The sequence below is a fragment of the Scyliorhinus canicula genome, chromosome 1 (assembly GCF_902713615.1).
Source record: "Scyliorhinus canicula chromosome 1, sScyCan1.1, whole genome shotgun sequence".
Taxonomy (NCBI): Eukaryota; Metazoa; Chordata; class Chondrichthyes; order Carcharhiniformes; family Scyliorhinidae; genus Scyliorhinus; species Scyliorhinus canicula.
Genome location: NC_052146.1, coordinates 306586615 through 306613425, shown reverse-complemented (window position 1 = coordinate 306613425; position 26811 = coordinate 306586615). Strand labels below are relative to the sequence as shown.

Below are 26811 nucleotides of genomic sequence, written 5' to 3'. Positions count from 1 at the left end.
AAGTCAAAAACTAAAGGCCATCTAACCTACACTATGCCATTATCATCCATATGCTTATCCAATAAACTTTTAAATGCCCTCAATGTTGGCGAGTTCACTACTGTTGCAGGTAGGGCATTCCACGGCCTCACCACTCTTTGCGCAAAAAAACCTGCCTCTGACCTCTGTCCTATATCTATTACCCCTCAATTTAAGGCTATGTCCCCTCGTGCTAGCCACCTCCATCCGCGGGAGAAGGCTCTCACTGTCCACCCTATCTAACCCTCTGATCATATTGTATGCCTCTATTAAGTCACCTCTTAACCTTCTTCTCTCTAACGAGAACAACCTCAAGTCCATCAGAAACATCCAGTACATAGCAGCCCCCTCGATTGGCACGCCTTCCACAAACATTCGCCCGTTCCACCACCGACACTCAGTAGCAGCATCTACAAAATGTACTGCAGGAACTCCCCAAGGTTCCCTTGACAGCATCTTCTACACCCATGACCGATTCCGAGAATCGGAATCCGAGAACCAATCCATTGGGATAACTATCTCTCCAACACTCGTAGCTGGTTACCAAGTCTTGGATAAACCAGTGCTTTTTTAAAGTCAATACGTCAACTTTTCCTCATTCTCTATTAATATAGATAATATGAGGTGCAGTTTTTTGAGCAAAGCGTTTGCTGTTTTGGGTAAAAGATGTTGATTTGCGCTGAAGAATAGATATATTGGAAACAGCGCCCCCTTCAGGACACAGATAGGCATCGGCGGCACAGAAACCGAAGCACATTTTGCTCCTTTGGAAATGTGCACAGCAGATGGAAGGCCAGGTGACAAAGGATCACCCTGTGTTTACACTGCAGCTCGTAGCTGTGTTTGACTGGTCCGAGGTGGGCGATCCCACTTCAGTTAAATCGGACAGAGTCACTCTTCCCAAGGTGACTGTTCCTCAAGATCCTCGCAGACAATTCCAATGGGATGTTGCAGAATGAAGGGAAGCCCAGGTTCCTGTCCAAGGACAGGCCACCCAGTGAGGATGGAAGCTGGAAGTGGCATGAATGAAAAATACCCTCACGCACAGACCCCTCTCAACAAATCGAGCTGCTCTAGCAATAGAAATAAAAATCTATATTGGCTCATGTTATCTTGTTGATATTTCAATGGTAACACTACATTAGGGAAGTGTGAGTGTTCATTCTTCTCTGGGAGGTGGGTTAGTGTTCTATTAATTAACTCCTTCAACATTAAAGCTTAGACAAATGTTAAATGATGATTAATGTTTCATGTTCCTGTGCTGTAATTTTCTTTGTTCTTTGGGCGACCTAATAGAAGTCTACAAGATTATGAGGGGCGTGGACAGAGTGGATAGTCAGAAGCTTTTTCCCAGGGTGGAAGAGTCATATACTAGGGGGCATAGGTTTAAGGTGCGATGGGGCAAGGTTTAAAGGAGATGTATGAGGCAGGTTTTTATTTTTACACAGAGGGTGGTGGGAGCCTGGAACTCGCTGTCGGGGGAGGTAGTGGAAGCAGATACGACAGTGTGTCCTGACAAATACATGAATAGGATGGGAACGGAGGGATCTGGCCCGGGGAAGGGTGGGGTGTTTTAGTTCAATGGGCAGCATGGTCGATGCAGGCTGGGAGGGCCGAAGGGCCTGTTGCTGTGCTGTATTGTTCTTTGATATTCCTCATCAGAGGGTTAGATAGGGTGGACAGTGGACAGTGAGAGTCTTTTTCCTCGGATGGTGATGACCAACACGAGGGGACATAGCTTTAAATTGAGGGGTGATAGATATAGGACAGATGTCAGAGGCAGTTTCTTTACTCAGAGAGTAGTAGGGGTGTGGAACGCCCTGCCTGCAATAGTAGTAGACTCGCCAACTTTAAGGGCATTTAAGTGGTCACTGGATAGACATATGGATGAAAATGGAATAGTGTAGGTCAGATAGGCTTCAGATGGTTTCACAGGTCGGCGCAACATCGAGGGCCGAAGGGCCCGTACTGCGCTGTAGTGTTCTATGTTCTATGTTCTAAAAGCTGCTTGGAAATCTCATGGTGAAAATGCTGTCTTGCCAAAAACAAGGTGACAAAGAAGCGTTTGCGAAACCTCGTTCTGATTTCAAGTTTAATCGCAAAACAAGCGACCTGTCAGGAAATCTGGTGGTGTTGTGGACATTGCTGGTCAATGCCAAGCCGCGTCCGCCACTGGAAAACACATCGAGAGGTGTTGGAAAATCCCACCCAACAGATTTCTTGGCCTTCGCCCACCACTAACCGCCACCAAACCTTTCTCCAAACTCCAATGTTTTTATAACTAGTAGATCAATGTGGTCACAGAAATTAAAGATACGAGTCAGAATGTTTCGGAATTTCCCTCTGATGTTTTTACTCCTGGCTGCTGATCATAGCAGTGTGTCCCGATGGTTAAACTCCAAATCCTGGAGTCTCCCAAGAAATCCTGGAACATTGACAGCCCAAATGTGCAGGCCTTTGGCTGAGTTACTGAGATTATTATTTTAAATGTGGTGAGGGTTTGTGTACCGAGGTCGCCCAGGAACTTGGCCCTGAGCTCCGCAATTGGGGCTTTGCTAACCACCCCTCTCATCCTTTATTTTGAGCAGCGATCGTGATGAGGTTGGCAGGAGAGAGAAGTCGGCAGGAAGCCCTCTTCCCAAGGGCCACGTGCAGCTGAACAATTCAACACCAGTCATCATCATTCCCAGTGCGACTTACCGGGATTCTCCAGGGATCGACTCTGATTCGGACAAATCGCTGCAAGACAAAAATGAATCGGATGAATCTGATGAAGATGACGAATGTTTAAACAGTAAGAACTCTGGTCATTATAATAATAATATTAATAAACGCTTATTGTCACGAGTAGGCTTCAATGCAGTTACTGTGAAAAGCCCCGAGTCGCCACATTCCGGCGCCTGTTCGGGGAGGCTGGTACGGGATAGCCGGTCAAGCTATCGATCGAACCTCATACAATACGTTATCCATAGGAACAGGACAAGGCTATTCAGCTCCTTCAGCCTGTTACAGCATTCAATCAGATCATGGTTGATCAGTAACTTTGCCCCATTTTCCCTGCCGTGTTTCGGTGTCTCCTACCCAACCAAAATTAATCCATCTCAGTTGCGAAACTCAAATTGATGCCCATGCTCAATGGTTTTGTTGGGGGGGGGGGGGGGGGGGGGGGGGGGGGGGAGTTCCAGATTTCCATTCCACTTTGTGTGAAGAAATGCTTCCTGACATCATCCCTGACCAGCCTGGCTCTCATTTTAAGATTTTACGTAGAATTTACAGTGCAGAAGGAGGCCATTCGGCCCATCGAGTCTGCACCAGCTCTTGGAAAGAGCACCCTACCCAAACCCACACACCCACCCTATCCCCATAACCCAGTAATCCCACCCAACACTAAGGGCAATTTTGGACACTAAGGGCAATTTATCATGGCCAATCCATCTAACCTGCACATCTTTGGACTGTGGGAGGAAACCGGAGCACCCGGAGGAAACCCATGCAGACATGGAGAGGATGTGCAGACTCCGCACAGACAGTGACCCAAGCTGGAATCGAACCTGGGACCCTAGAGCTCTGAAGCAATTGTGCTATCCACAATGCTACCGCGCTGCCCAGGTTATATCCCCTTGTTCTGTATCCCCCCCCCCCCCCCAACAAAGAAAATAGTTTCCCTTATCTACCCGATAAAATCCTTTAATCATCGTGACACACGTCAATTAGATCAGCCCTTTGTCTTTACTCAACAGAATACAAGCCTAATTTTGGCAATAGCATTCTGATCATTATAAGCCTGCTATTGTTCTAGTCAATCTGCCTTGAAGCCCCTTCCAGGTCAGTATATCCTCTCTCAGGCCAAGTGCCCAGAACTCCATTTGTTGAGTAACAAGAGTTTCATGTCACTGGAATTCCCACCGCCAGAAAGGGTTCTTTTTAATCAAGATCGGCCTTGCTCGGTTGAACACCTCCCTCACAACCCACATCCACCCCCCCCCCCCCCCCCCCCCCCCCCCCCAACTCTCCCACTCCCACTACAGTCCTGCATACACACCCCAAATCAATACACCATGGTATACCTCACTACACCCCCCACCACATGCCCACCACAACCTGTGCCCAACCACCAACTGGCTATTGTCAAGATCTCCCAGAAAGCCCATTAGTCTATTGGTTCTAATACAGCAGTGTTACCCCTGCGCTGTTATCAGGTGAGGCAGCTCCAGACCTTTTCACCAGGGGAACTAGCTTCTCTGCATTGACCCCGTCAAACCAGTTTACTCATCTGAAATGCAGATCATGTACAGTCACGGCTCTTTGTGTTTGATACACTCCTCTCACAAGCTGCGATTCTCGGTAACCACAAACTTCTGCCGTCCCCGCCAGGTGCTCTCGCCAACAAAATACGGCGGAGAGACACGCTCGCCATTAAACTCCGCAACCGACCAACGAAACTGGAGCTGGAGGAGAAGAACATCCTCCCCCGCAAATCAGACGAGGAGCGAATGGAGTTGCGGCAGCAAATTGGAACCAAACTCATCAGGTAAGCAAGACATCAAAGATCCCCACCTCTGGGTTGTACTCTCACAGGAATGATCACAATGTTGTAAATGGGTTTCAGGTGGAATAAATCTAATTATAAAAGGAAAACACAGGTCAGTAACCCAGAGATTGTCATAGATTATCATAGAATTTACAGTGCAGAAGGAGGCCATTCGGCCCATCGAGTCTGTACCGGCTCCTGGAACGAGCACCCTACCCAAGGTCAACACCTCTACCCTATCCCCATAACCCAGTAACCCCACCCAACACTAAGGGCAATTTTGGACACTAAGGGAAATTTATCATGGCCAATCCACCTAACCTGCACATCTTTGGACTGTGGGAGGAAACCGGAGCACCCGGAGGAAACCCACGCACACAGGGGGAGGATGTGCAGACTCCGCACAGACAGTGACCCAAGCCGGAATCGAACCTGGGACCCTGGAGCTGTGAAGCGATTGTGCTATCCACAATGCTACCGTGCTGCCCCTTCAGCCCTCCAAGCCTGTGCCGACCGTGCTGCCCGCCTAAACCAAAATCATCGACACTTCCTGGGTCCATATCCCTCTATTCCCATCCTATTCACATATTTGTCAAGATGCCCCTTAAATGTCACTATCGTCCCTGCTTCCACCACCTCCTCCGGCAGCGAGTTCCAGGCACCCACTACCCTCTGTGTAAAAAACTTGCCTTGTACATCTCTTCTAAACCTTGCCCTCACACCTTCACCCTATGTGCCCTAGTAATTGATCCCTCTACCCTGGGAAACAGCCTCTGACTATCCACTCTGTCTGTGCCCCTCATCATTTTGTAGCCCTCTATCAGGTCGCCCCTCAACCTCCGTCATTCCAGTGAGAACAAACCGAGTTTATACAACGTCTCCTCGTAGCTATGAATCGTACTATCCACAATGCTACCGTGCTGCCCCAGTTCAAATCCTATCTTGAAATGAAATGAAAATCGCTTATTGTCACGAGTAAGCTTCAATGAAGTTACTGTGAAAAGCCCCTAGTCGCCACATTCCGGTGCCTGTTCGGGGAGGCTGTTACGGGAATTGAACTGTGCTGCTGGCCTGCTTTCAAAGCCAGCGATTTAGCCCTGAGCTAAACAGCCCCTTGTCATTTTTTCCATGATTTCATGGGACACCGTGTGCCCCTGGCCACATCCCATGACCAGCATTTGTTGCCCATCCCTAATTGCCCTTGAGCTGAGTGGCTTGCTGGGCCATTTCAGAGGGCAGTTAAGAGCCAACCACCTAGTTGTGACTCTGGAGTCACATTTAGGCCAGACCAGGTAATGATGGCAGATTTCCTTCCAGTGAATCAATGGTAGTTCCATGCACCATTATTAAGTCCAGCTTTCAATTCCAGATTTTACTTAATTTAAAAAGTATATAAATTTAGAGGACCCAATTTGTTTCCAATTAAGTGGCAATTTAGCGTGGCCAATCCACCTATCCTGCACATCTTTGGGTTGTGGGGGCGAAACCCACGCAAACATGGGGAGAATGTACAAACTCCACACGGACAGTGACCCAGAGCCGGGATCAAACCCGGGTCCTCAGTGCCGTGAGATAGCAGTGCTAACCACTGCGCCACCATGCGCTCCAGATTTTACTTAATTAATTGAATTTGTTAATTGAATTTAACTTCCCTCAGCTGCCGGGGTGGGATTTGAACTTGTAACCCCGGGACATTAGCCTGGACCCTGGTCTACTCGTTCGGCCATTTTCCCGACGTACGTCTCCCCAGGTAATTTGTGAAATTCACTTCAAAGAAGAACTTTGTAAAAGCCTAACTGGCGCACACGCAGCCTTCAGGAATCGGTCGGCCCTCTTTGTTTGATCTCGCCCACTTTTATTGAAGCAGGTGGCATTGTTCCTGTCCACCTGGCTGGGCAGCTGGGGCCTCAGAGTACTGTCTCTTCTGAAAAGGCAGCAGCTCTCTCAATATCACACTTCCCCGAGTCTCGCTGGCCGAGCGTGCTCCAGTCTCCAGAGTGGGGATTTGAACCACAAACCTCTGACTCAGAAGTGAGAGTGTCACCCGACAGAACCTGAAGCCTTTTGTGTGACTGTGCTTTAACAAGTTGTTAACCTACTTAAAATGTCAAGTGATGACAATGATTCGCAGCCTCCAAGGTGTAATAGTTTTGGTGACATCTTGTGAACGTAAGGCTGGGGGGCCGGGGTATTGTGTTAATATTCATAAATGAGAGAGTGAATTTTAAAACAGACAGCAGCAGATCTGCTTTCACATGATGACTGTGGCAGCTCCACATCACTTGACATCCTTTTCGAGGCAGGCTTCCTGTTTCCATCTCCACAGACTGCCTCATCACACTCCCTTTGATTGCGATGATTCCGATCATCTGAACTTGCCTTTCATCACTTTTGTTTTTAATTTTTTTTAAAAAAACAAATTGCAAAATGGAGCAGCCGAGTGAAGTCCGGCAGTTTTATCCTTCGAGCCAATCGCTCGCTTTATTTATTCTGTAAAACCTGCAATCCGAGTAATGCCAGGGAGTGGGTGAGAATTTGTATGTGTGTGCGTGGGTGTCTGCTTACGTGTGTCTCAACGAGTGATACGGTGTGTGTGTGTGTGTGTGTGTGTGTGGGGATTGAAGTACAGAGCTTGGTGACTGCGTTGCTGAGTGCCTGAGTGTGTCTGAATGAAGTGCAAGCAGACGAAGGTAATGACTGAGGAAAAAATAAATGAATTAGGAGACATCGCCTCCTTGCTGTCTTCACACAATATCAACCGAGGCTTGGCAAGGGTCAAGGGGTGACCAACAAGAAGCTTCATTATCAAAACTGATCATCCTCTTGTTTTTCCTCTCCTTCCTCCCCATCTCTCTCTCTCTCTTTCACAACCCCTCCCCCCTTCTTCCTCCTTTCTGTTTCTCTTTCTCTCTTTCCATTGCTCCTTCTTCTCCTTCTCTTCATCGATCCATCTCTCCCTCCCTCTCTCCATCCATCCCTCCTCTCTCTCTCTTCACCTCTCATTTCCCCTCTTTCTTTTTTTTATCTCCTATCATCCCTCTTTCTCTCTCTCTCTCTCTGCATCCCTGTTCCCTTGCTCCTTCTCCATCCTCTCTCCCTCCCTCTTTCCCTCCCTCCCTCTTTCCCTCCACCCCTCTCTCTCTGGTCATGGAAATCCTATCAGAAATCACAGGCTGTGGAACTAGCCACTATCAATAGCCTCTCTTTCTTTCTCTCTCTCTGCCTCCCCCCCCCCCCCCCCCCCCTTCCTCCTCCCCCGACTGTCTTTGATCCCTCTTTCCCACACACATTGTAATGTGTCTCGGAACAAGCAGTGAGTTAAGGACTGGCTGTAATTTGCATTCATTTCCACAAAACCCATCTGACTCAGAAATGTAGAAAATAATTCCAAGCCATCCTTCCCAGCTGGGAAAGTGATGGGACAGAATCCATTGAATTCAGCAATATAAAAAGAAGCAATGCCGCAAACTCCTCGATTTCCCACTGTGGGGGGGGGGGAGCTAAAAATTACCCCAACACTCAGCGGTGTAAAGACTCCAGATTCGAATCTAATGAACTAGTTCCAGTCGAAAGGCAGCCCCTGGCGGTGTAAAAACACCTGACCTCAGCACAGCGTTTTGTCTTTTCCCAGGCTGTTTGCTGTTTAATCTCACTGAGCTCCTCTCTCCATATCCGGTGCACTGATAATTGTGAAATGGGCGCTTGGGGGAGGAGTATTTCACTGTTCGCCCTTTGAGGACCTGTACGCTTTCCACAGAGGGCCAGTGCTACTTTGGGGTATCTTCCATAGCCTTTCTCCCTCAGCCCAGAGAACAGGAGAAATAGAAATCCCGAGGCTGCAACCACACTTTGCAGAGGGGATCCAAATTCAGAGGAATTACTTTAATGCCTCTCCCCTCTCCCCTCCTTCCTAACCCTAATACTAACCCTCACCCTCCTCTCCTCCCCTCTCTCCTCTCCACACTCCCTGCCTCTCCTCGGCCCTCTCCTCAGCTAAACCTCCCCTCCTCCTTGTGCCTCCTCATCCCCCACCCGCTCACCTCACCCTTCCCCTAATCTTCTGTCACTCTCCACTCCTCTCTCCTCTGCTTACCTCTCCCCCTCCTCTCAGTCTTTCCCGCCCTCTCGAACCTTCCTCTCCCCTCAATCCCCTCATCTCCTCTCCCCGAGCTATTTCCTGCCCAGAAAGTGGGAACTCCTTCCTGGAGTCACCTGCATCTGGTGATTCAAACTTGGCCAAAAAGCTGAGTGCCAGAGGCGAGGTGAGAGTGACTGCCCTCGACATCAAGGCAGCATTTGACCGAGTGTGGCATCAAGGAGCCCCAGCTAAACTGGAGTTGATGGGAATCAGGGGGGAAACTCTCCGCTGGCTGGAGTCATACCTGGCACAAAGGAAGATGGTTGTGGTGGTTGGAGATCAATCACCTCAGCTCCAGGACGTCACTGCAGGAGTTCCTCAGGGTAGTGTCCTAGACCCAACCATCTTCAACTGCTTCATCAATGACCTGCCTTGCAACATAAGGTCAGAAGTGGGGATGTTTGCCGATGACTGCACAATGTTCAGCACCATTCGCGCCTCCTCAGATACTGAAGCCGTCCATGTCCAAATGCAGCAAGACCTGGACAATATCCAGGCTTGGGCTGAAAAGTGTAAAGTTACATTCAATGAACAAAAAGGACAAAGAAAAGTACAGCACAGGAACAGGCCCTTCGGTCCTCCAAGCCTGTGCCGACCATGCTGCCCATCTAAACTAAAATCTTCGACACTTCCTGGGTCCGTATCCCTCTATTCCCATCTTATTCATGTATTTGTCAAGATGCCCCTTAAATGTCACTATCGTCCCTGCTTCCACCACCTCCTCCGGCAGCGAATTCCAGGCACCCACTACCCTCTGTGTAAAAAACTTGCCTCGTATATCTCCTCTAAACCTTGCCCCTCGCACCTTAAACCTATGTCCCCTAGTAATTGACCCCTCCACCCTGGGAAAAAGCCTCTGACTATCCACTCTGTCTATGCCCCTCATAATTTTGTACACCTCTATCAGGTCACCCCTCAACCTCCGTCGTTCCAGTGAGAACAAACCGAGTTTATTCAACCTCTCCTCATAGCTAATGCCCTCCATACCAGGCAACATCCTGGTAAATCCCTTCTGCACCCTCTCTAAAGTCTCCACATCCTTCTGGTAGTGTGGCGACCAGAATTGAACACTATACTCCAAGTGTGGCCTAACTAAGGTTCTATACAGCCGCAACATGACTTGCCAATTTTTATACTCAATGCCCGGCCAATGAAGGCAAGCATGCCGTATGCCTTCTTGACTACCATCTCCACCTGTGTTGCCCCTTTCAGTGACCTGTGGACCTGTACACCTAGATCTCTCTGACTGTCAATACTCTTGAGGGTTCTACTATTCACTGTATATTCCCTACCTGCATTAGACCTTCCAAAATGCATTACCTCACATTTGTCCGGATTAAATTCCATCTGCCATCTCTCTGCCCAAATCTCCAAACAATCTAAATCCTGCTGCATCCTCTGACAGTCCTCGTCGCTATCCGCAATTCCACTAACCTTTGTGTCATTCGCACCACACAAGCGCCAGGCAATGACCTTCTCCAACAAGGGGAAATCTAACCATCACGCCTCAAGAAGCTCCACATCATCCAGGACAAAACAGTCTGCTTAATTCACTCCCTCGCCCACTGACTAACAGTGGCAGCCGTGTGTACCATCTACAAGATGCACTGCAGGAACTCACCAAGGTTCCTTAGACAGCACCTTCCAAACCCACGACCGTTACCATCTAGAAGGACAAGGGCAGCAGATACCTGGGGACCCCACCACCTGGAGGTTCCCCTCCAAGTCACTCACCATTCTGACTTGGAAATCTATCGCCGTTCCTTCACTGTCACTGGGACAACATCCTGGATCCCCCTCCCTAACAGCACAGTGGGTGTACCTACACCTCAGCGACTGCAGTGGTTCAAGAAGGCAACTCACCACCACCTTCTCAAGGGCAATGAGGGATGGGCAATAATTGGTGGTCTAGCCAGGGGCACCACATCCTGTTAAAATTATTATTTTTTTAAATTCAGTGAGTCTAAACAGTGCATAATGACCGGCTATTCAACCAGAGAGGAATCACGTCCAATCCGACCTTGCCCTCAGTTGATGTGTACTTGGATCAGGGGGTGCTAAGTAGCAGGAACAGGTCACAATTTGATCATTCCCATCCACCCCAATCCAAGATTATTGAGGCTGCTCCTGCAAACAGCTCACTGTGGCCACAGACACATCTAACCTATTGTCCAATCACTTCCCTCTGGCAAAATGCTGGCATCTTCTCTGAGTAACATAGACAGAGAGCTTACCTTTCTGTCACGCCTTTGATGATCTCAGGACATCAAGTCCTTTTTGAAGTGGAGTCACAGCTGTAATCTATGAAATGCGGCAGCCAATTTGTGCACAGGAAGCTCCCATAGACGGTGATGTGATACTAGAGCGAACCCCTTTACCGCTGTGCAAAACATGAGGAACAAGAGGGTATCTGGAGAAAGAGTTGGTCCACTCGAGGACAAAAGAGGGAATTTATGTGTAGAACCAGAGGAAGTGGGTGAGGTCCTGAATGAGTATTTTGCATCGATATTCACAAAGGAGAGGGACACGTTGATTGGTGGTGTATCAGAGGGATGTGTAAACACTTTAGATCAGGTCGTTATTACGAGGGAGGACGTGTTAGGTGTTGAAAAGCATTAAGGTAGAAAAATCCCCAGGGCCAGATGGAATCTATCCCAGATTACTGAGGGAGACAACAGATGAAATCGCTGGGCCTCTAACAGAAGCCTTTGTGTCCCCATTGGCCACAGGTGAGTTCCCAGAGGATAGCCAATGTTGCACCGTTATTTAAGAATGGTTGCAAGGATAATCTGGGTAATTATGGGCCAGTGAGCTTGACGCCAGTGATAGTGAAATTGTTGGAAAAGATTCACAGAGATAGGGGGCAGGATTCTCTGACCCCCGCCGCCATGCCGGAGAATCGCGGGGGACGGTGTGAATCCTGTGATATCCCCCCCCCCCCCCCCCACGCCGGCTGCCGAATTCTCCGGCGCCGGGGTTTTGGCAGGGGCGGGAATCGCGCCGCGCCAGTCGGCGGCCGCTGGCAGCGCCATCCCCCCCCCCCCCCCCCCCCCCCCCCGGCGATGCTCCGGCCCACGATGGGCCGAGCGGCCCCCCGTTTTAGGCCGGTCAAGCCGGCGTAAATTAGACCTGGTCCTTACCGGCGGGACTTGGCTCTGCGGGCGGCCTCCGGGGTCCTCGGGGGGGCGCAGGGCTATCTGGCCCCACGGGGTGCCCCCACGGTAGCCTGGCCCGCGATTGGGGCCCATCGATCCACGGGCGGGCCTGTGCCATGGTGGCACTCTTTCCCCCTGTGCATGCGCTGGGATGGCGTCAGCACACGCTGGCGCTCCCGTGCATGCGCCAACTCACGCCGGGCGGCGGAGGCCCTTTGGTGCCGGTTGGCATGGCGCCAAGCCCCTTCTGTGCCGGTTGGCGTGGCGCCAACCCCGCCGAAGCCGGCCTAGCCCCTGAAGGTGCGGAGGATTCTGCACCTTCCGGGTGGCCCAATGCCGGAATGGTTCACAGCACGTCTCGGCCGCCCGCCGAGTAGGGGAGAATCCCGCCCAGGATCTGTGCACATTTGGAAGTGAATGGTCTTATTAGCGACAGACAGCATGGTTTTGCACAAGGGAGGTCAAGTCTCACTAATTTAGTTGAATTTTTTCAGAAGGTGACAAAAATGATTGACGAGGGAAGGGATGTGGATGTTGTCTATCAGGACTTTAGTAAAGCATTTGATAATGGCAGGCTGGTGCAAAAGGTTAAATCACATGGGGCCAGGGGTGAACTCGGTGGATGGATTCAGAACTGGCTTGGCCATAGAAGACAGAGGGGAGCAGTGGAAGGGTGTTTTTCCAAATGGAGGTCTGTAACTGGTGGTGATTCACAGGGATTTGGACCTCTTCTCTTTGTAATATATATAAATGACTTGGAAGAAAACGTAGCGGGTCTGATTAGCAATTTTGCGGATGATACTAAGATTGCAGGAGTTGCGGATTGTGATGAAGATTGTCAGAGAATACAGAAGGGTATAGATAGGCTGCAAAATTGGGCAGAGAAATGGCAGATGGAATTTAACCCGGTCAAATGCGAGGTGATGCATTTTGGTAGATCCAATTCAGGTGGGAGCGAAAAAATAAACGGCAGAACCATCAGGAGCACAGTGACACAGAGAGATCTGGGCGTGCAGATCCACAGATCCTGAAAAGTGACAGCCCAGGTGGAAATGGTGGTAAAGAAAGCATATGGCTTGCCTTCACAGGACGGGGTATCGAATATAAAAGCTCAATAATTATGTCACAGTGATATAGAACGTTGATTAGGCCACATTGGAATACTGTGTCCAATTCTGGTCACCACACTACCAGGAGGACGTGAAGGCTTTGGAGAGAGTAGAGAAAAGGTTTACCAGGATGTTGCCTGGTATGGAGGGTATTAACTATGAGGAGCGATTGAATAAACTGGGATTGTTCTCCCTAGAGAGATGGAGGCTGAGGGGCGACTTGATGCCCGGATCGGGGCCGGAATGTGGCACCGGGGGCTTTCGACAGTAACTTCATTGCAGTGTTAATGGAAGCCAACTTGTGACAATAAAAGATTATTTTAAAAAAGATTTGTCGGTGCCTTTGGAAACTCTTGGGGATTGTTTGTGAGGTGTTTATTTGGGGGCACGTCTTAGTCTAGCTCTGCCCCCGTGGGTCACGCCTCGACCAAAATACCTCGGGATCCGTGGACATCATTGACACCTGATCATGTCGGCTATGCCTGAGTCTGATTGGCAGGCAGGAAAAGGTGTGCATTTATCTAGCTCCCTCCATGACCTCAGGGCACCCCCGAGAGCTCTTCAGGCAAAATAGTTTTGATGGGTGGACACTCCTGTAGGAAATGCAAATTAGTATGCAGTGATAATGAGAGAGTTGGATAACTTTTTAAAAAAATAATTTTTATTAAGATTTTCACAAAATATAAACAACAAAACAATATTCACAAAACAACTATGGTAAAAACCCAAGAACAACAACCACCCAACTACAAAAGCAACTACAAAAACAAAAAAAGCAAACAACAAAAAGGAAAGAGATAACACCCGCCACATCCAACCAACCCATGTACACAATTCTCCTTCCCACCGAGCCAAACACCCCCCCCCCCACCCCCCCCCAACCCCCCCCCCCACCCCCGGGTTGCTGCTGCTGCCGGCCTATTTCCCTACCATTCTGCCAGGAAGTCCAGTAAAGGCTGCCACCGCCTAAAGAACCCCTGTACTGATCCCCTCAGGGCAAATTTCACCTTCTCCAATTTGATGAACCCTGCCATATCATTGATCCAGGCCTCCACGCTTGGGGGCCTCGCATCCTTCCACTGAAGCAAGATTCTCCGCCGGGCTACTAGGGACGCAAAGGCCAGGACACCGGCCTCTATCGCCTCCTGCACTCCCGGCTCCACTGCAACCCCAAAAATTGCGAGTCCCCAGCCTCGCTTGACCCTGGATCCCATCACCCTCGACACCGTCCTTGCTACCCCCTTCCAAAACTCCCCCATCGCTGGGCATGCCCAGAACATATGGGCGTGGTTCGCTGGGCTCCCCGAGCACCTAGCACACTTGTCCTCGCCCCCGAAAAACCTACTCATCCTCGTCCCAGTCATGTGGGCCCTGTGCAGCACCTTGAACTGTATGAGGCTAAGCCTCGCACAGGAAGAGGAGGAATTCACTCTCTCCAGGGCATCCGCCCACGTCCCCTCCTCAATCTCCTCACCCAGCTCCTCCTCCCATTTACCCTTCAGCTCCTCCACCGAGGCCTCGTCTACCTCCTGCATGACATGGTACACATCCAAAATCCTCCCCCCTCCAACCCACACCCCCAAGAGTACCCTGCCCCGTACCCCACGTGCGGGCAACAGAGGGAACTCCTCCACCTGCCGCCTGGCAAACGCCCTAACCTGCATGTACCTAAACATGTTCCCCGGGGGAGCCCAAACTTCCCCTCTAACTCACCCAGGCTCGCAAACCTCCCATCCACAAACAGGTCCCTCAACCTCCTAATACCTACCCTGTGCCAGCCCAGAAATACGCCATCGATGCTCTCTGGAACAAACCGGTGGTTCCCCGTATCAGGGACTCCATCGAGCCCCCCACCTCCCCCCTATGCTGTCTCCATTGCCCCCAAATTTTGAGGGTAGCCGCCACCACCGGGCTCGTGGTATACCTCATTGGAGGGAGCGGCAACGGCGCCGTTACCAGCGCCTCCAGGCTCGTGTCCACACAGGACGCCATCTCCATCCTCTTCCATGCTGCCCCTTCCTCATCCATTACCCACTTACGCACCATCGCTGTGTTGGCAGCCCAATAGTACCCACAGAGGTTGGGCAGCGCCAGCCCCCCCCCCTAATCCCTGCCCCGCTCCAAAACACCCTTCTCACCCTCGGAGTCCTGTGCGTCCATACAAATCCCGTAATACTCCTGTTAACTCTCCTAAAAAGGCCTTCTGGATAAGGATGGGAAGGTACTGGAACAGGAACAAAAACCTCGGGAGCACCGTCACCTTGACGGACTGCACCCTACCCGCCAGCGACAGCGGTAACATATCCCACCTTTCAAACTCCTCCTCCATTTGCTCCACCAACCTTGTGAGGTTAAGCTTGTGAAGGGCCCCCCAGCTCCTAGCCACCTGGACTCCCAGGTACCTAAAGCTCCCCCCTGCCTGCTTCAGTGGGAGCCTACCAATCCCCTCCTCCTGGTCCCCCGGGTGCACCACGAACAGCTTGCTCTTACCCAGGTTGAGCTTATACCCAGAAAAGCCCCCAAATTCGCTAAGAATCCTCATCACCTCCAGCATTCCCCCCACCAGGTCCGCCACATACAGCAACAGATCGCCAGCATAAAGCGACACTCGATGCTCCTCCCCACCCCGCACCAGGCCCCTCCCGACTCCCTCAACGCCATGGCCAGGGGCTCAATTGCCAACTCAAAGAGCAAGGGGGACAGGGGACACCCCTGTCTCGTCCCCCGGTACAGCCGAAAGTACTCCGACCTCCTCCTGTTCGTGGCTACACTCGTCATCGGGGCCTCATATAACAGCCTCACCCAACTGACAAACCCCTCCCCAAACCCAAACCTTTCCAACACCTCCCACAGATACCCCCACTCAACCCTATCAAAGGCCTTCTCCGCGTCTAATGCCACCACTCCGCCTCCCCTTCCACAGCCGGCATCATTATAACATTCAGAAGCCTATGTATGTTGGTATTCAACTGCCTTCCCTTTACAAGCCCCGTCTGGTCCTCGTGAATGACCCCCGGCACACAATCCTTTATCCTTGTAGCTAAGATCTTTGCCAACAGCTTGGCGTCTACATTTAGCAGCGAGATCGGCCTATATGACCCACACTGCAGAGGGTCCTTGTCCCGCTTAAGGATCAATGAAATCAGCGCCCGTGACATAGTTGGGGGCAAAGCCCCCCCCCTCCTCCCTTGCCTCGTTAAAGGTCCGGGCCAACAGGTCCACATACATTTTATAAAATTCGGCCGGAAACCCATCCGGCCCCGGCGCCTTCCCCGACTGCATGTTCCCTATCCCTTTAACCAGCTCCTCCAGCTCAATCGGCGCCCCCAGTCCCTCCACCTGCCCCGCATCCACCTTCGAAAATCGCAGCTTGTCCAAGAAGCGCCCCATTCCCCCCCCCTCCACCGGGGGTTCAGACCGGTACAATTCCCCATAAAAGTCCCTAAAGACCCCATTAACATCTACCCCCCTCAGCACCACCTTCCCATCTCTATCCTTCACTCCCCCAATCTCCCTGGCCGCGTCTCGCTTCCGGAGCTGGTGTGCCAGCATCCTACTTGCCTTCTCCCCGTATTCATACACCGCTCCCTGTGCTTTCCTCCACTGAGCTGCCGCCTTTCTGGTGCTCAGTAGATCGAACCTGGCCTGAAGGCTACGCCGCTCCCCCAGCAATCCCTCCTCCGGAGCCTCCGCATATCTCCTGTCCACCCTCACCATCTCCCCCACCAACCTCTCCCTCTCCCTCTGCTCCCCCCTCTCCCTATGGGTTCGGATGGAAATCAACTCCCCTCTAATCACCGCCTTCAATGCCTCCCAGACCGTCCCCGCTCCTCGGACCTCCCCATTATCGTTGGTCTCAAGGTACCTCTTGATACACCCCCGGACCCTCCCGGCCACCTCCTCATCTGCCAGCAGCCCCATCTCCAAGTGCCAGAGCGGACGCTGGTCCCTCTCCTCCCCCAGCCCGAGGTCCACCCAGTGCGGGGCATGATCCGAAATGGCAATGGCAGAGTATCAGCATCCTCCACCGTCGAAACCAGCCCCCTGCTCAGGACAAAAAAATCAATCCTGGAATAGGCCTTATGCACGTGGGAGAAAAACTGAGTACTCCCTGGCCCTTGGCCTCGCAAACCTCCAGGGATCCACCCCCCCCCCATCTGGATCCATAAATCCCCTCAACACCTTAGCCGCCGACCGGCCTCCTACCCGTCCGGGCTTGGATCGATCCAATGGGGGATCCAGCACCGTGTTGAAGTCCCCCCCCCCATGATCAGGCCCCCCGCCTCCAGATCCGGAATGCGGCCCAACATACGCCGCATAAACCCCGCATCGTCCCAGTTTGGGGCGTAAACATTCACCAACACCACCCGCTCCCCCCTGCAGCTTACCACTCACCATCACATACCTCCCGGCACTTTCAGCCACCACATTTGGCGCCCCAAACGACACCCTCTTGCCAACCAGGATCGCCACCCCCCGATTCTTCTCATCCAGCCCTGAATGAAATACTTGGCCCACCCATCCATTCCTCAGTCGAACCTGGTCCACCACCTTCAGGTGTGTCTCTTGGAGCATGGCCACATCCGCCTTCAGCCCCTTCAAGTGCGTAAACACCCGGGCCCGTTTGACCTGCCCATTCAGCCCCTTCACATTCCAGGTTATCAGCCGGATCAGAGGGCTCCCTGCCCCCCTCCCCTGCCGACTAGCCATAACCAATCCCCTGCCCGCCACTGGCCAACACCCCCCCGCTCGCCTGTTCCCCACGACGGCAACTCCCCCCCCCTCCCCCCCAGCACCCCCTGCATACTCCAGCTCCTTCCTGGCCATTTCAGCAGCAACCCGGTTTCCCCCCCCCACCCCCCCCCCCCACCGGCTAGGACCCCTCCTAGCTGCCCCCCCCCTCCCCTCCATAGCACTCCCATGAGCCAGCTAACTTCTGCTGACCCCGGCGACTCCCGCCACACCTCCGACCCCTCCCCACGTGGGACTACTCTTTCTCCTCAGTGCCCATCAGCAGGCCCTCAACCCCCCCCCCCCCCCCCGCTCTTGCGCGGGAAAATAACAACCAGCAAAGGCCCGCGCTTCTCAGCCCCGACCTCGCCCCCATCACCCCGCAGCGCGGGAATCCAGAGAAAAGCCCGCGCTTTTGCCCTGCCCAGCCCCGCCTCCTTTAAGGCAATTCCCATTGCCAGTCCCCCCCCCCACCAGCTCCCCGCACTCCCAGTTTACCTCCCTGCCCGAACCCGTCTACCAGACCCATACAAAAAGACATAAAGACATCGCCCCACCCACCCTAAAGCCAACACACATCCTGCATGAAACAGAGAACCCCCCCTCCAAAAAACATAGACACAGTTACATTTACATACAAAACCCCCACCCTGACCCTCAGTTAGAGTCCAATTTCTCAGCCTGCACAAAGGCCCACGCCTCCTCCGGGGACTCAGAAATAATGGTGACGGTCCTTGTAGGTGACCCACAGACGCGCCGGCTGTAACATGCCAAACTTCACACTCTGTCTGTGGAGCACCGCCTTCGTCCGGTTGTACCTGGCCCTCCGTTTAGCCACCTCCGCACTCCAGTCCTGATAGATCCGCATCACCATGTTCTCCCACTTGCTGCTCCGCTCCTTCTTGGCCCACCGCAGCACGCACTCTCGGTCAACGAACCGGTGGAACCGCACCAGCACCGCCCGCGGCGGCTCATTCGGCTTGGGCCTCCTGGCCAGTGTTCTGTGGGCCCCCCTCCAGCTCCAGGGGCCCCTGGAAGGACCCAGCTCCCATCAGTGAGTTCGACAAAACGACCACATAGGCCACCAGGTCAGACCCCTCCAGCCCCTCCGTGAGGCCCAGGATCGGTAAATCTTTCCGCCTCGACTGGTTCTCCATCTCCTCGAACCGCTCTTGTCACTTTTTATGGAGCGCCTCGTGCATCTCCACCTTCCCCGCGAGGGCCGCGGCCTCATCCTCTCTTTCGGAGGCCTGCTGCTGCAGCTCCCGGATTGCGGCCCCCTGGGCTGTCTGAGTCTCCAGCAGCTTACCGGTGGTAGCCTTCAGCGACACCAGCAACTCCACCTTAACCTCCTGGAAGCAGCGCTGAAGAGTCTCCTGCTGCTCCTGCGCCCACTGCCCCCACTCCTCGAGGGCTCCGCCGGCCGCCATTTTGTTCTCCTTCCCCCACTTTTCCAGAGGCGCTGCCACCGCTTTTCTGCTCGCCCCACTCCTGGTCCGGTCCATAGAACCCTGGGGATCTACTGCAGACCCCTTCCCACGTCAGGAATCGGCGACAAAGCTCCGTTGGGGGCCCTGAAAAGAGCCCCAAAGTCCGTTTCTAGCGGGAGCTGCCGAACGTGCGGCTTAGCTCCGCATAGCCGCAACCGGAAGTCCTGGATAACTCTTTTAATAATAATAATAATGTTTATTGTCACAAGTAGGCTTACATTAACACTGCAATGAAGTTACTGTGAAAATCCCCCAGTCGCCACATTCCGGCGCCTGTTCGGGTACACAGAGGGAGAATTCAGAATGTCCAATTCACCTGACAAGCATGTCTTTTGGGACTTGTGGGAGGATTCCAGAAAACTGGGAGGAAACCCACGCCGACACGGGGAGAACGTGCAGACTCCACACAGACAGTGACCCTAAGCCGGGAATCGAACCTGGGGCCCTGGAGCTGTGAAGCAACAGTGCTAACCACTGTGCTGCCAATGCCGCCCATAATTCAAACGGCCTCGTCCTGTGCCCTATCATCCTATGAAGGAGAGACAGAAGCAGGATACCATGAGACAGAATATTTACCTTTCCGTAGTTGACTGAGAGCAATCTCCGACGGTGTCGGGAGTGACGGAAGGTTATCGACCCACTCGCTCTGTGGGAGGTCCAGATCAGAATGAGGGAAAGGTTTCAGCCATCGCATTTTGACTTCATGTCTTAGTTCAGTTCTCTGTCCTCACTTGCTTCCCGCAGAAATATCTATAATCAATTCTCAGTTCCAGATAAGTGTGGGACAATGAGGTCACAGTCATTAGCCCTTCAGCTCACATGATTCCATCTCCCAGTGACCTTTTCAGCATTAACGGCATCATTTCAGTAAGATGTAAGAGGCTGTGTCAATGCAGAGCAATGATTCACTGGTGTTCGCTTTCGAAACCGGCTGCACCTACCTTCAGGAGAGGACATTAAGAGGGAAGAAGGAGGGGATGAATGAGCCAGAAGTTTACTTTGGAATGGGTACATCTTTTTCACAGTTTGTGGGAGGGAGGGGGGGGGGGTCCCGGGCTGGGTCAGCATCCGTGAATTGAATCACTCCGACATTGGGCAGCTTTTGTCTTTATCGGTTGAGGCTTGAAGCTCTGTGATCTGCTGCTGAGAGCTCACCGTCTCTCTCAGCACAGTCATCCCTCGACTAAGCGTTGGGTCACCTCTCCTCGCACCTCCTTACGTGGCTCAGTGTCGGATTCATTTCGCGAAACGCCTTCAACGATTTCACTCCGTTCGTGGTGCCATATCAATGAAATTGTTGTTGTATTTCGAGCTTCAGCCTTGCTCTATGGCCCCTCGATAAAGGTGAGAATCACAATCTTCTCCCTTCAGCCTGTATGTTAGAACCTGCGGCCTCCTGACGGGCCGTCTGTGAGCGCGCTGTCTGGTGAAGGGCTCTTGACGCTGTCGGTCCAAGCAGAGGGCGAATAACTGTGAAACCTCGGCAGTCTCGCTGGCGAGAGGAGCATGTTTCTCATGCAGGCAGGGGAGCCAAGAAAGTTTCAAAATAAAAAAATACAGGGGTCAAGGGTCAGAGGTGAAACCCCCTCTGGGGTGAGCATTAGAATCGCAGGGGCCGGCTCTCCTCCTCACTGACACATCTTTGAGCCGTCCAGCATGATCACTGGTCCCATCAGCTCGGGCTGCCACGGGGAGGCTCCATCAATATCCCCACTTGGCCAGGCCTCACCTCATCATTGACAAAATGCCAACTGCACCGCAAAATGGCCCCTCAATAGGGTCTTTAATTCTGGCAATCGGCTGCTCACGTCCTTGGGTCGGACAGTCTCTCCACATCTGGTCCCATCGCTGGGAAACTACCTGGCTACATTGAAGAGTCTACCTGCTACCCCACACTTTTACCAGCCCCATCGTGTCCCAGCTTGCCTCCTGGGAGCTGGTAAAATCCTGGCTGTCATCACCCTTTATCCGTCCTCCGGGGTGAACGGAACAGTTTAATAGAAACTGACCTCCCTACAGTCAGCTGCCCAGCGTCATCCTTTCCCCTACCACTGCCACCCCCACCTACCCACCCCCGCAATGTTCATCTACCATCCATTCATCTAAGGTGAAGGAGGCAGGTGGGCCAGCATCTTGCCTCTTCTCTCTCAACAACATTAATGTGGGCGTTGTCACCAGGCCAGCATTTGTTACCCATCCCTAATTGCCCTTGAGGAGGTGGTGGTGAGTTGCCCTCTTGAACCGCTGCGGCCAGTGGTGTCGGTATCCATCAACACACAGACAAGGAGCAGGAGGAGGCCATTCAGCCCCTCGAGCCTACACCACCATTTAACAGGATCAGGGCTGATCTGATAGCAACCTCTAATCTGCATCCCGCCTACTCCCGATAACCTATCACCTCCTCATTACCAAGAATCTATCCACCTCTGCCTTAAGTATATTCAAAGACTCTGCTTCCACCACCTTTTAGGAACACAGGAATTAGGAGCAGAAGTCGGCAATTCAGCCCTTCGAGCCTGCTCCGCCGTTCAATCAGATCAATGATCTCTTCCTGGTCTCAAATCCACCTCCCACCTGTTGTCCATATCCCTTTAACCTGTTTTTTTAAATCAGAAATATATCAACCTCTTTCTTGAAACCATTTAATGACTCAGATTCCACTGCACTATGGGAGCAACGAATTCCACAAATTCACTATCCTCTGCGAGAAGTAGTTCCTCCTCATCTCAGTTTGTCTCTTTTCAGGAAGAGAGTTCCAGAGACTCACGACCCTCTGAGTGAAAAGAATTTCACCTTACTCTATCTCAGATGGGGTCGCCCCCTTATTTTTAAACAGTGATCCCCAGTTATAGTCATGGGTGACTTCAACTTCCCAAACATTGAGTGGAAACTCTTTAGATCAAATATTTGGATGGGGTAGTGTTTGTGCAGTGTGTCCAGGAAGCTTTTCTAACACAGTATGTAGATTGTCCGACCAGAGGGGAGGCCATATTGGATTTGGTACTTGGTAATGAACCAGGGCAGGTGATAGATTTGTTAGTGGGGGAGCATTTTGGAGGTAGTGATCACAATTCTGTGACTTTCACTTTAGTAATGGAGTGGGATAGGTGCGTGCAACAGGGCAAGGTTTACAATTGGGGGAAGGGTAAATACAATGCTGTCAGACAAGAATTGAAGTGCAGAAGTTGGGAACATAGGCTGTCAGGGAAGGACACAAGTGAAATGTGGAACTTGTTCAAGGAACAGGTACTGCGTGTTTTTGATATGTATATCCCTGTCAGGCAGGGAAGAGATGGTCGAGTGAGGGAACCATGGTTGACAAGAGAGGTTGAATGTCTTGTTAAGAGGAAGAAGGAGACTTATGTAAGGCTGAAGAACAAGGTTCAGACAGGGCGCTGGAGAGATACAAGATAGCCAGGAGGGAACTGAAGAAAGGGATTAGGAGAGCTAAGAGAGGGCATGAAAATCTTTGGCGGGTAGGATCAAGGAAAACCCCAAGGCCTTTTACACATATGTGAGAAATATGAGAATGACTAGAGCGAGGGTAGGTCCGATCAAGGACAGTAGTGGGAGATTGTGTACTGAGTCTGAAGAGATAGGAGAGGTCTTGAACAAGTATTTTTTTTCAATATTTACAAACGAGAGGGGCCCTATTGTTGGAGAGGACAGTGTGAAACAGACTGATAAGCTCGAGGAGATACTTGTTAGGAAGGAAGATGTGTTGGGTGTTTTGAAAAACTTGAGGATAGACAAGTCCCACGACCTGACAGGATATATCCAAGGATTCTATGGAAGCAAGAAATTAAATTGCAGAGCCGTTGGCAATGATCTTTTCGCCTCGCTGTCACAGGGGTGGTACCAGAGGATTGGAGAGTGGCGAATGTCGTACCCCTGTTCAAAAAAGGGAATAGGGATAACCCTGGGAATTACAGGCCAGTTAGTCTTACTTCAGGTGGTAGGCAAAGTATGGAAAGGGTACTGAGAGATAGGATTTCTGAGGCATCTGGAAAGACACTGCTTGATTAGGGATAGTCAGCACGGATTTGTGAGGGGTAGGTCTTGCCTTACAAGTCTTATTGACTTCTTTGAGGAGGTGACCAAGCATGTGGATGAAGGTAAAGCAGTGGATGTAGTGTACATGGATTTTAGTAAGGCATTTGATAAGGTTCCCCATTGTAGGCTTGTGCAGAAAGTAAGGAGGCTTGGGATAGTGGGAAATTTGGCCAGTTGGATAACAAACTGGCTAACCGCTAGAAGACAGAAAGTGGTGGTGGATGGCAAATATTCAGACTGGAGCCCAGTTACCAGTGGCGTACTGCAGGGATCAGTTCTGGGTCCTCTGCTGTTTGTGATTTTCATTAACGAATTGGATGAGGGAGTTGAAGGGAGGGTCAGTAAATTTGCAGATGATATGAAGATTGGTGGAGTTGTGGATAGTGAGGAGGGCTGTTGTCGGCTTCAAAGAGACATAGATAGGATGCAGAGCTGGGCTGAGAAGTGGCAGATGAGTTTAACCCTGACAGTGTGAGGTTGTCCATTTTGGAAGGACAAATATGAATGCGGAATACAGGATTAACGGTAGGATTCTTGGCAATGTGGAGGAGCAGAGAGATCTTGAGGTCTATGTTCATAGATCTTTGAAAGTTGCCACTCAAGTGGATAGAGCTGTGAAGAAGGCCTATGGTGTGCTAGCGTTCATTAGCAGAGGGATTGAATTGAAGAGCCGTGAGGTGATGATGCAGCTGTACAAAACCTTGGTCAGGCCACATTTGGAGTACTGTGTGCAGTTCTGGTCACCTCATTTTAGGAAGAATGTGGAAGCTTTGGAAAAGGCACAAAGGAGATTTACCAGGATGTTGACTGGAATGGAGAGTAGGTCTTACGAGGAAAGGTTGAGGGTGCTAGGCCTTTTCTCATTAGAACGGAGAAGGATGAGGGGCGACTTGATAGAGGTTTATAAAATGACCAGGGGAATAGATAGAGTAGACAGTCAGAGACTTTTTCCCTGGGTGGAACAAACCATTACAAGGGGACATAAATTTAAGGTAAATGGTGGAAGATATAGGGAGGATGTCAGAGGTAGGTTCTTTACCCAGAGAGTAGTAGGGGCATGGAATGCACTGCCTGTGGTAGTAGTTGAGTCTGAAACGTTAGGGACCTTCAAGGCTATTGGATAGGTACATGGATTAGGGTAGAATAATGGAGTGTAGATTAATTTCTTCTTAAGGGCAGCACGGTAGCATTGTGGATAGCACAATTGCTTCACAGCTCCAGGGTCCCAGGTTCGATTTCGACTTGGGTCACTGTCTGTGTGGAGTTTGCACATCATAGAACATAGAATATAGAACAGTACAGCACAGAACAGGCCCTTCGGCCCTCGATGTTGTGCCGAACAATGATCCCCTACTTACGTAACCCGTAAACCCATAACCCAACAATCCCCCCATTAACCTTACACTACGGGCAATTTAGCATGGCCAATCCACCTAACCCGCACATCTTTGGACTGTGGGAGGAAACCGGAGCACCCGGAGGAAACCCACGCACACACGAGGAGGATGTGCAGACTCCACACAGACAGTGACCCAGCCGAGAATCGAACCTGGGACCCTGGAGCTGTGAAGCATTGATGCTAACCACCATGCTACCGTGAGGCCCAAATCTCCCTGTGTGTGCGTGGGTTTCCTCCGGGTACTCCGGTTTCCTCCCACAGTCCAAAGATGTGCAGGTTGGGTGGATTGGCCATGATAAATTGCCCTTAGTGTCCAAAATTCTATGATTAACCTAGGAAAAGTTATAACCTATCTCATAGATTTTCCTATAAGAGGAGAAACATCCTCTCCACATCCACCCTGTCAAAATCCTTCAGGATCACGATCATGGGGTTTGCTCTAACTTTTGGCAATAAAGTAACAGGGCGATGACTCTGTTCGGGTGTAAGATGTGTGGACAATCTCATCGTGTTTGATTTACACTATTGCTAGAAGTTACAATGGCCCCCAATATGTAGTGGCATCAGAAGACCGCTGTGGAGTAAACGGGTGGGAAGGTCTTGGGACAACAGAGCAAGTGTGGAATTTACAGCGCACAGTTCCCAGGTATGATCTTAATGGAGCAGTAGGATATCAGATGGTTCGGACTTGCTGGGCACTCGGACCACATGCTCGTTAAAGCTGCAGTCAACCATCTATGTTCCAGGACACGAGGAACATTCTTCTTGAAGTGGATTCTATTTGTCATAATTGTGTGTAAAGTGTCATTTTCATATCCCTGATAGTTCTATATAATCTTTCAACAGGCTATTTGGTCCAATTACTCTACACGAGTGTTTAAACACCACATTAGCCTCATCCCACTTGACCAAATCTGACCCGATCTGTCTATCGCTTGGTTCCTTTTCCCCTCCTGTCCTTATTTTGCTTCCTTTTTAAATGTATTAATTAACAATCAATTGATCTTAAACTTAATGGACAACTTTCTGTCAGTACAGTGATTTATTGTTGGGAGCTAATTTGAACCAATTATTACGTGCTCTCCGATCAGCGTGTATTGGTGTGCGCAGCTCCTCCCTGACTCCCAATGACATTGTCTGAATGGTTGACGCAGGTTCGCATCTCGGTGGCAGGTTGCCAAACTTGGCACTTTCGCATATGTTTGGGTAAACCTGACGTTGATGTATTATGGATGCCACCAGCACTTGCCAAACCTTGTCACGAAACCTGTTTCTGCTCCTTTGAGCATGTTCAATTTTAGATCAAAACGTGGCATTCCACAGACTGAAGCATGAACTTCCTGTTCGCACCTGTTCAGGTGAGAGATCACGATGAAAGGGCATTCCCTGATTGACGACTAGTTTTTAGTCATTCTGCAAACTCTTACGATATCACACATTTTACTGGGTTACCGTGATATCGAGGTTACTTTAATGAGCTGATGTACCAGAAAACGGCAATACTTTGCCAAGTCTGATTATGGACCCATCCATGGATGTTCTCTGGTCACCAACACCCTCTCAGGACATGGTACCTGAAGGAGGAGGAGGCCGGGGCTAATAATCCAGAGAATGGGAGTTCAATCTCCACGATGGGCAGTGCAGGAACTTGAACTCAGTTGAAATGCAAAGCTGGTGTCATGAAGCTGTTGGATTGTTGCAAAACGTTATTTATTCATTCATTTTTATTCAATTGTGGGATGTTGGCGTCGCTGGTTAGGCCAGCATTTATGCCTAGCTCTAGTTGCCCTTCAGGAGGTGATGGGTGAGTTGCCTTCTTGAACCGCTGCTGTCGCGTGCGGTGTAGGTACACCCACTGTGCTGTTAGGGAGGAGTTCCAGGAGTGTTACCTCAGCGACAGTGAAGAAACGCTGACTATAATTCACGTCAGGGTGGTGAGTGACTTGGAGGTAAACCGCTAGGTGGTGGGGTTCCCAGGTATCTGTTACTCCTTCTAGGTGGTAGGGCCTTGCATTTAGAAGGTGCTGTCTAAGGAACCTTGGTGAGTTACTGCAGTTCATCCTGTAGATGGTACACACGGCTGCCACTGTTCGTCGGTGGTGGAGGGTTTGAATGTTTGCGGGAAGGGTGAGCAATCAAGCGGGCTGCTTTGTCCTGGATGGTGTCAAGGTTCTGGAGTGTTGTTGG

The 26811-nt window shown here is 51.1% G+C and overlaps 1 protein-coding gene across 3 annotated transcripts in view; it reads left to right on the top strand.

Annotated features, from left to right (window-relative positions):
- LOC119976558 (phosphatase and actin regulator 2-like) overlaps positions 1-26811 on the top strand; it is a 207321-nt gene that overhangs the window by 170215 nt on the left and 10295 nt on the right. For all 3 annotated transcript variants that reach the window (XM_038817160.1, XM_038817146.1, XM_038817153.1), the window contains 2 exons: positions 2607-2812; positions 4393-4549. In XM_038817160.1, the coding sequence (XP_038673088.1) occupies positions 2607-2812; positions 4393-4549 (363 nt within the window). The remainder of the gene's footprint in view (positions 1-2606; positions 2813-4392; positions 4550-26811) is intronic.